Consider the following 10,463-nt stretch of genomic DNA (forward strand, 5'->3'; position numbering starts at 1 on the left):
CAAAGGAGACATCAGTGTGATGAGAGATAGTACCTTTTCTAGTGAGTTGTGAAAGCGAGACGAGCACAATAGAGGTAGTCACCCTCATTGGTTTGAAGGCGTTCCAACATCCCCTCTGATTCATCCTGTTGACCCGAATCCTTCCCTAGTCCTAGTTTGCAGTGTTCTTGATAATACCACACCCATTTCTCAACCGACCTCACCCAGTTCACCTTCCCCTTTGGGTATTGCTCCTGCTGTTTAAACCATGGCTAAGAAGAAGGTAGACTAAGTGCCAACCCTACAGGTTGAGTTCACATCATAAGGCGGGATAAATATGTAAAACACACAACCACCGCACACCCACCAAAACAAATGCCACCCACCCTGCAGCTGAACTGACCTGCAAGACAGAGCAAGTGGTGCACACCCCCACAGATCAAAAGCCCACATCACAAGGCAGGCAAAGATGCAGAACAAGCGAAAATGAGCTAAGCAAGATTTATGCAGAAAACACCACACAGATTGATGCTTTGCGCTTGCTCTCCCTTGCTTAACTCTGCCAAGTTGTATCTTTGTAGCTTGCATGGCATAAGTCTTGAAAGTTCTCCTTATCCATATAATCTGGCCAAAATTTCTTTATTGTTCAATGTATATGATAGATAGCATGTGCACCTGTACATACAATGAATGCATTTCATATAAATCCCTTTATTTAAGTCCTTGTCTGTCAATCCTGGATATGGACTTCCTGGCATCAAGATAATCAAAATATCCCTGGATGGTTGTAGATCGAATGCTTGAACCTTCCAATTTCCTATCAAACATTGAATTTCCTGCCAATTGCTCTGAGCAGCAGGCAATTTCCTTATTCTCATCCAAAACTAATTCCAATTGTGGTATGTGTCCTTCCTTCTTTATTAGCCTAACTAATGGTTTCATGTTTTCATGAGCCTCATTGCTCAGTGGGTCACCTTTGCCTCCCACAATGAATTCACACACCATCCTGCTGTTAGCCTCCATCCAGGCCTTTCCAGGCGTCTTCTGTACACCTGAGCTTTTTCTCAGGTCCTGCATATCATCAACAAACGCCCACATGTGAGCATCAGCATAGATGTTTGACATAAGGACATAACCGGAAGCATCATTGGCATCTGATTGCATCACTTCATCAAAGCACCGCCTGCCTAACTCTGTGTTGCCATATGTTCTACAGCTAGTAAGCAAAGACCTCCACACACCAATACCTGGTCGTATGGGCATTGTTTGGAGTAAACTTTCAGCCTCTATCACACATCCTGCACTGCCAAGTAGCTGAATCATGCAGCTATACTGCTCCATGCTTGGTCGAATGCCATGGTCTTGCCTCATAGATTCAAAATATTGACAGCCCTGCTTCACTTCACTGGCATGACTACAAGCTGTCAGGATACCTGTAAATATTAGTTCATCTGGTTTGAAGCCATCGTGTTGCATGTCCTCAAGGAATTGTCCAGCCATCATGTAGTTGCCACACTGAGCATATCCTGCAATCATCGCATCCCATGCAACAACACTTCGGCATGGCAAGTTGTCAAACACTTGAAGAGCCTCATCTAAACTCCCACATTTGGCATACATGTCAACAAGGGTGCTCCCAATAATCACATCCGATGCAAGCCTACATTTGACAATCTGATCATGTATCAACCTTCCCTGGTGTAAGGATCCTATATTCCCGCATGCTTTCAAAATCCATAAGAAAATGACTATGTTTGGCTCTACTCCCTCTTGTTGCATTTTCTCAAAAAGTTCTAAGACAAGTAGACCATGCTCACGCTGGGCATATCCTCCAATCATCGCACCCCATGACACAACATTTTTATTTGACAACTTCTCAAACACATTATGTGCGTCCTCAAGGCTCCCACATTTAGCATACATGTCAACAAAAGTGCTCCCAATCATCAAACAAGATTCAGCTCCACACCTGATAACCTGTTCATGTATCAACCTGCCCTGTCTTACGGCTCCAGTGCCACCACAAGCCTTAATGATGCACACAAGTATCACTGCATTTGGCAATATTCCCTCTTGCTGCATTTTTCCAAACAACTTGATGGCAAGAAAACCATGTCCATGCGTTGCATACCCTCCAATGATTGCACCCCATGAAACCACATTCCTATTTGGCAATCTACTAAAGACGTTGTGTGCCTCCTCTAGGCTCCCACCCTTGGCGTACATGTCAACAAGAGTGTTTCCAATGACTACATCTAATTTAAGTCCATCTATGATAGCCTGACTGTGTGTATCCCTGCCCAGCCGGATGTTTCTTGTGTCGGTACAAGCTTTTAGGATGCAAGCAATCGTAATGTGGTCTGCATTCATGCCCGCTTGCAGCATCCTACGATACAATTCAAGGGCCCTCTCACCTTCTCCAAGCTTAACATGAGCTGAGATTATTGAATTCCAAGTATACAAGCTTGGTTTTGACACTTCACAAAATGCTCTGTTTGCGTCAAGCAGGCTTCCACAAGATGTAAAAAAACGGATCAAGTGGTCACCATAGTAGGCAATGGAATCCACTCCACTTCTCACCATAAGAGAATGCACTCTCCTGCCAGCTGCTAGGTCTTTCTTTTGAATACATCCTTTTAGAAGACCACACAAGACTTCCAGCTCAGACAATTCAGTCCTTTTAGAATAAGAGGTCAAGCATGTTGTCACCTGATACAGCTTCTTCAGCAACTTTTGCATGCCGTTTCACCAGGACAACTTTGGTGGCAACATCTAAAGAAGCTGCTGATAGTGTTTCATTCAAATGCTTTATCAATTCTTCAGACTGTTGCCATTGTAATTTCCCTTTGTTAGAGGTGAGTGCATGATCTGCCAGAATTTTTGATACATCCTGCCAAAAATGCACCAAGGTATAAATTCAGGTTGGTCCAACACTACCATAAATTTGCCTTGCCTTCCAAGCCATGAATTCCACCATGTATAGTGATTTGTTCATGTCAGTGTACATGCATGCCCACATCTATACGCAGACATAGACACGTATATAAGTACCTCAATATTGAGAAAGCATGATGAATGTAATCACCAAAAAACAATAAAGTAAACTCCAAAGACAATTTAATCTTCCCACCTTTTAAAGCATGCAATAGAGGTGCACGTGCAAGCACTAGCTTCTGTACCCTGAACTTGTAAAAAGAAACCTCGCGCACGTACTTGATCCTCAGCATGTCTTGTGGAATGAACTGGTGATGACTCTGCAGATTCATTCGATGCTGTTAATATCCTCTCTAATGACTTTTTCCTCCAAGGCCATCTTCGTCTGTCCATTTTTCAATGAACAAGTGGAGCCAGGTAGTAAATTTTTTGGTTCAAGTCCTGTCAGCATAGAGAGAACAATGGTTCTCAGAATCAAGGCGTAATCAGAAAGACACTTATTGATTTGCAAGAGCATTGTAAGTTTATTCAAATTTCAGGACGAGCAGGCCTGCGAATGTGAAATTCAATTGCTCCTGACGTAGTGGTATCACAATCCATGTACTAATTTTTTGAGCCCCAGTCAAGCTGCATGCTTGTGGAGCACACAGCAGACTCTTGACTTTGAGTAGACTCAATTCGAAACTTGGACTGCAAAGATGACTTCACCTACGCCAGAAAAGGCTCAAGGACGTCCGGCACTGTTTTGATGGGGGCACTAGTCAGACAGAGGCATCCAAACGTACATTTCACAAGCTCCAAAGAAGCTGTGATCCTTACCTGCCATGAACTAGGAATGTAAATATGCCGTTTAGAAGTCTCTTTAGGCCTCCTCAGATAGAATACGTACCAACGAAACTAATAGTTCGCGCAGGAAGAAACGCAGAGTTAATAGCGACCGCACACTCAGTGCTGCTACGAGAGATATAAAGCACAATTCGTTCCAGGAGGCCTTTCAAAGTGAGAGGCGTTGGAAAAATTGCGGCCACGCAGATACGAGTGTAACAATGGCTCTTTTTAATCATTATTTTCACTTTCTAGAGATCTCAGTTTTAGTGACCACACGTGTGTATTCGAATTTCTATGTGAGTTCCTTTAACAGGCCTTCACATCCCGGCCGGACATCTGCTGCTACTCTCTTTTCATGGCTGACCACCATGCACTGCTATCTCCAATATAGCACTTGTCACCTTCAGTGTGACCCTTTCCTGACTGAGAGCTCTTACGCCTTCAGTGCAATCTGCCGCCTTCAACGCAACCACTCACCTTTAGCGTGGCTCTTTTGGTTTGCCATCTCTAGCATGGCCTATGTTTACATTCTTCGGTACGAGTAACCTGACCCGTCTACGACGGGCTAGCGACCCGCTCCGCCGGGTCTCAAGATGCTAAAATGTCTGAAACCAGCAACATATTCTAACCAAAAAAAAAGTCTACGACATAGTACTTCAAAATATTTAAAAAAACCTATACAAAGATTACTGAAATGAAGATTTGCCACCCAAGAAAGCCTCAAGAGGGTTTGAAAGAGCAATGTCATACTCCTAGGCTCTTGCTGTTGCCAATTGCAAAACTTCCTTGTACACAACATTTGTGGTAGAAGTATTATCCATCTCCTCGCCCCTAGCATTAGATGCACTCTGCAAAATGAAAACCTTAAGTAACAATGTTTGATGCTCGGATATGTGAAAATGCCACGTATAGTTGGCCATGATTGAATACCGGTGTCACCAAGTACAGCCCCAAAACAAACAATGTTTGGCCCTGTGGCTTATTGATTGTCATGCGAAATGCCAAATCGGATAGGAAATTGCCATCTCCTCATGTGGCTTATTGATTGTCATGCGAAATGCCAAATCGGATAGGAAATTGCCATCTCCTCAAGTCGAATGGGAGTTTAAGGTTGGTCGAAATGAATGTTATCCTTCCAATAAACGTTCTATCACCAGCATTGGTACCCATAATGATTTCAGCTTCTAACACTTTCCTGTGAAACTCTTTCCAAATACACATCCGCAAACACAGTCATAATTGAACATATAAAATCTAAAATAGACACACAAACATCCCTAAAAGGGAAAAAGCCTGCGGCCATGTACTATAGGGAAAAAGCCTACGCCGACCATGTGCTCCACATCCGCCATGTCCAAAAAAAAATTTATCTATGACAGAGTACTTCAAAAATATCACATCCAAAAGTGCAATCACATGTATGAACATGCAATAGCTACATCAAACAACTGATTGATATATCCAAATACACAGCCGCAAATAAAGTCATAACTGAACATACAAAATCTACAACAGACACACAAACATCCCTGAGGGAAAAGTCTGCGACCATGTGTTACACGGAAAGGCCTGCGACGTTCGCCACATCCACCGCAGTTATGAAAATACAACGGGGTACCAACATTCGTATATGGGCCAGCATCACACAGAAAGATAAATTGGGAACTATAATTATTGAGCCGGCAATCTAGGACAGCGTAATATCCCATATGGATTGTGGATGTGGAGATTCATTAGAAACCCTAAATCAGGAACAGTCCTAAAAGATAAACAATAGCATGTTTTCCCACTCACATATAATCGAAAAAAAACCTTTTATTTTAACAAAAAAATAAAGCAACAAACAATGTACACGATTCTTACCCAAGGTAGCTCTCCAGCTCAAGCAAATCCAACAATAGTTGCGCCCTCTCCAGAGATCCCCAGCCCATACGATCTGCAATTTTCTAAAAGTGAGTGACTATACTATTAAACATGTCAACATAAAACGTGGTTGTCAAGCAACTATGTACCTTGCACCTGCGCTCCTGTCATCTCCTCATGTCGAATGGAAGTTTAAGGTTGGTCGGAATGAATGTTATCCTTCGAATAAACGTTCTATCACCAGCATTGGTACCAATAATGATTTTAGCTTCTAACACTTTCGTGTGAAACTTTTTCGAGTAACCTGACCCGTCTACGATGGGCTAGCGACCCGCTCTGCCGGGTCTCAAGATGCTAAAATGTCTGAAACCAGCAACATATTCTAACAAAAAAAAATGTCTACGACATAGTACTTCAAAATATTGCATCTGAAAGTGAAACCAGAGAACTCATTGATATATCCAAATACACATCCGCATACAAAGTCATAACTGAATATACAAAATGTACAATAGACACACAAACATCCCTAAAGGGAAAAGTCTGTGGCCATGTACTATAGGGAAAAGCCTGTGCCGGCCATGTACTCCACATTTGCCATGTCCAATAAAAAATTTCTCTATGACAGAGTACTTCATAAAATATCACATCCAAAAGTGCAGTCACATGTCTGAACATGCAATAGCTACATCAAAGAACTGACTGATATATCCAAATACACAGTCGCAAAATAAAGTCATAACTGAACATACAAAATCTACAACACACACACAAACATCCCTAAGGGAAAAGTCTGCGGCCATGTACTGCAGGGAAAAGCCTGCGACGGACGTCCACCACGTCCGCCGCGTCCACCACGGCTACGAACATACAATGGAGTACCAACAATCGTATCTGGACCAGCATCATATAGAAAGACAATTTAGAAACTATAATTATTGAGCCATAAAACTTTTATACATGTATGTTGGTAAAACCCAACTCATTCTTTAGAGTACTTACTCAGACGCAAAGGGCTGTCAACAATGCTGGCAAAGGTGTACGTGTAGTCCCCATTTTGCCCTCGATAGAAAATTCGAGTCCACACACATTCATAGTATCCCAGCCAACGAACAGTGATGGTTTGTGGTCCATCATCCCTATGAAGCCGGCAACCCAGGACAGCGTAATATCCCAAATGGACTCGTCCATCCAAAGGATTGTGGACATGGAGATTCATTAGAAACCCTGAATCAGGAACAGTCCTAAAAGACAAACAATAGCATGTTTTCCCACTCAAATATAATCCAAAAAGACTTTTGTTTTAACAAAAAATAAAGCATTAAACAATCCACACAGTTCTTACCCAAGGTAGCTCTCCAGCTCAAGCAAATCCAACAATAGTTGTGCGCTCTCCAGAGATCCCCAGCCTGCAGGATCTACAATTTTCTAAAAGTGAGTGACTATACTATTAAACGTGTCAACATAAAATGTGGTTGTCAAGCAACTATGTACCTTGCACCTGTGCTCTTGTTTCGGTGACAAATGTGAACTGCCTAGACATCCTATCACATTGCAAAAAAAGAATGCACGTGTCAATCTACATATACTGGAAAAAAACAATAGGCTTTGAAGAGAAAATAGCCTGTAGTGTATTGCAAACCCATAACTCAAATTAAAAATGAAATCCAAACATTATCAAGGACAAAGTCATGAAATATTACGTCTCACTTCATCTTTGTATAAATAGCCAACATTCCCAAAGACCTATGATAGTTGGAATACTGAAAGAACTTAAAAAAAGCTATACAAAGATTACCGAAATGAAGATTTTCCACCCAAGAAAGTCTGAGGAGGGCTTGAAAGAGCAATGTCATACTCCTAGGCTCTTGTTGTTGCCAATTGCAAAACTTCCTTGTACACAACATTTGTGGTAGAAGTATTATCCATCTCCTCGCCCCTGGCATCAGACGCACTCTGCGAAATAAAAACCTTAATAGCGTTTGATGCTCGGATACGTGAAAATGCCACATATAATTGGCCATGACTGAATACCGGTGTCGCCAAGTACAGCCCCAAAATTGACAATGTTTGGCCCTGTGACTTATTGATTGTCATGCCAAATGCCAATCGGATAGGAAATTGCCGTCTCCTCATGTTGAATGGAAGTTTAACGTTGGTCGGAATGAATGTTATCCTTGGAATAAACGTTCTATCACCAGCATTGTTACCCGTAATGATTTCAGCTTCTAACACTTTTGTGTGAAACTCTTTGCATATCAACCGTGTCCCGTTGCACAAACCCTGGCGAGGATTCAAATTACGCAACAAAATTATAGGAGCATTCCTTTTCAAAACCAACCGCCGATGCGGGGGATATCCACCACCAAGATCAAGACTGTTCAAATACTCGACTGCAAACAAAAAGGAATCTCCCCCTAAGTTGTCCACTGAGTCTGCACTTAGGTACTCCCTTTCCTCACCAGGCATTGCCTTCAATGCCGTAGTATTAATTGCATCAACCTCGATGTTTCGAGGTGCAAGAATAGCACGCTCTCGAAAGTATGGTGCATAGTCCAAAATAGTTGCAAGCCCTCGATATACCCATCTAATGAGGCCTTCCATGGACTTTGCCTCTAAAAGCATATGCGATGGAATCACAACAGTATCTTTGCCAATGTCCAAAACCCATTGCATGAACTCTTGCTCAGCACAATTATCACCATTCCGAAGGACCTGCATATTCTGTGTTAACTTCAATACTGTAGTGCGACCCCAAATCCTTGAGTGGCATAAGGTAGCATTGACAATGTCCTCTCGTCCTGCCTTTGGAAGAACTGGCAAGACTTGCCTAAAATCCCCCCCCAACAATACCACCTTCCCACCAAAAAGTTGCTCATTGGACATGATATCTCGCAAAGTTCTGTCTAGTGCCTCAAAAGCAAACCGGTGAGTCATGGGTGCCTCATCCCATATTATCAGCCTAGCCATCTTCAAAACATCTGCGAGTTGACTATTAACCTTAATATTGCAACTGCTAGTACCATCCAGCTCCAACGGTATCTTGAATCGTGAGTGTGCCGTCCATTGGCTAGTAGCAATGCAGCAATCCTAGAAGACGCACATGCCAAAGCGATGAGCCCCTCCCCCCGCAATCGAGAGAGCAAGCAATTGTAGAGAAAGGTCTTTCCAGACCCTCCTATACCATCGAGAAAAAAGACCTCACCACCATCTCCATAAACCCTTGCCAAAATCTGATCGAATGCAGCACGTTGACAGTGATTCAAGGACATTTCCATTTGCTGGGCAGTCTGTGCTTCTTTCACACAATCAAACATTCTTTCTTCTTGCAATAAACCATTTCCAGCTTCTGACAAAGATGTTCTATCTACAACAGGCATTCCGTCAAACTCAGCCAACCTTCGTCCATGTTGTTGAAGAATGTGCTCTAAGTGCAATATAGCCTTCTTTATTGCTAGTTCACGACGACCAATTAAATTCCCCATACTTGATTCCAATATATTAAAAAAATCATCCGAAAGCTCAAGGGAAAATTTTTCCCACAAAAGTTGAGGAGACGTTGGCTCACAAAAAACCAATATTGTGACAAATAGGTGTCTCAATTGTGCACTATTTTGATAAAACACAGCCTCTTGCATACACACAAACCATTCATCATCACTCTCCAACAATCCCCGTGCTATGCATGCTGCCTTGAAAGTAGGGTACACTTGGCTGTCAAAAGTACGTAGGTCATCAAAGGACTTGCATCCCGTGCACACATTAAGAAGCATACGCATGAAGTAGAGCTCACCAGCTGAGGGGGAAATATTGTACATCCGACCTATGGTATTCCCCTTTTGTCTTCTAGTCCACCGCTTACTGGTTTTGTTCCAAACCAACTTGTCTGGCAAGTCACCATACAGCAAGTTGCTTGCGTCATATTGCAACTGATTATAAGTGAACCATTCTGTGAGGGTGGTCTTTTGATTTTGTTCCCTGCCTACAACATTTTGCAAATCATCATCATCTCGAAAGATGACGTTATTGCACATCGGAAGATGAACTTGCAGTCTTTGCACATCGGGTTTTTCATCGTGCGTGGCATACTCATAAATCCGCCAACATGCTTCTGATGCTGACACGTAATGTGCATCTAAGTAACTACTAATCTCATCAATGCCACCATCAACTCTGTTGTGCAAATGCCCTTGCTCTCTTGCATTATTTAGCTGCATCTTGATAATGGCTCTGTCATGACCTTTGTAAACATATTTATACAAATACTTAACTGCAGTGATTGTGGAGCATATTTCAACATTGATGTGTGCCTTGTACTTCATGGAGAGGAAAGGATTAAATGGCACAATCCAACGATTATCAATCACACCCCCTTTCACTTGTATCTTTCTACCATCATCACGACGCATGTAAACTGGATAGCCATCATTACCAACAATAGTCGTCTGTGAGAATCCACGTGGATAATGATGAATGCATTTTCCATCAACCATGCAAGCTGCAGATGGATTTAGTGCACCACACGGACCATGGACATTACATTGCCCAATAATATCATGCAACTCTGGGAACATAGCCTTATCTGGCAACTCCGCACACACTAATCGGTCATAGTGACCGATCTCCACGGGTTTGAAACCACTTTCTAATATCAACAATATGTGTGAGTGTGGCAGGCCTCTCTTTTGAAACTCTATGACACTCACATATCCAGCCACCTTCCCAAACAAATTATGTTTTGTAATTGACTGCATCATGTCCTTATGCTTTTAAAAAAACACACGGGCTGTCAAATCTGGACGGTCTTGTGCAGTTTGCCCTGGCAACAATGCTATAGATATTTCAGGCCATTTAGGATT

General features: G+C 42.4%; 1 protein-coding gene across 4 annotated transcripts; it reads right to left on the reverse strand.

Moving 5' to 3' along the window:
• Window positions 1–522: 522 nt before the first annotated feature.
• Window positions 523–3,939, reverse strand: LOC147893180 (pentatricopeptide repeat-containing protein At1g06140, mitochondrial-like). Of its 4 annotated transcripts, none has more exons than XM_087385480.1 (3): window positions 3,733–3,939; window positions 3,110–3,354; window positions 523–2,869 (listed from the first exon to the last, which is right to left on the reverse strand). In XM_087385480.1, the coding sequence occupies exon 3, from the start codon at window positions 2,716–2,718 to the stop codon at window positions 691–693; it is 2,028 nt and encodes a 675-aa protein (XP_087241606.1). In that variant the 5' UTR covers window positions 2,719–2,869; window positions 3,110–3,354; window positions 3,733–3,939; the 3' UTR covers window positions 523–690. The 4 variants fall into 4 exon arrangements, with proteins under 4 accessions (XP_087241606.1, XP_087241607.1, XP_087241609.1 ...); XM_087385481.1 differs by having other exon boundaries at window positions 3,803–3,937; XM_087385483.1 differs by lacking the exon at window positions 3,733–3,939 and having other exon boundaries at window positions 3,193–3,575.
• Between the last annotated feature and the right edge of the window lie 6,524 nt (window positions 3,940–10,463).

This window comes from Dipteris shenzhenensis, chromosome 15 (genome assembly GCF_047967505.1).
Source record: "Dipteris shenzhenensis isolate YYH24624 ecotype China chromosome 15, Dip_SZ_1.0, whole genome shotgun sequence".
Lineage (NCBI taxonomy): Eukaryota > Viridiplantae > Streptophyta > Polypodiopsida > Gleicheniales > Dipteridaceae > Dipteris > Dipteris shenzhenensis.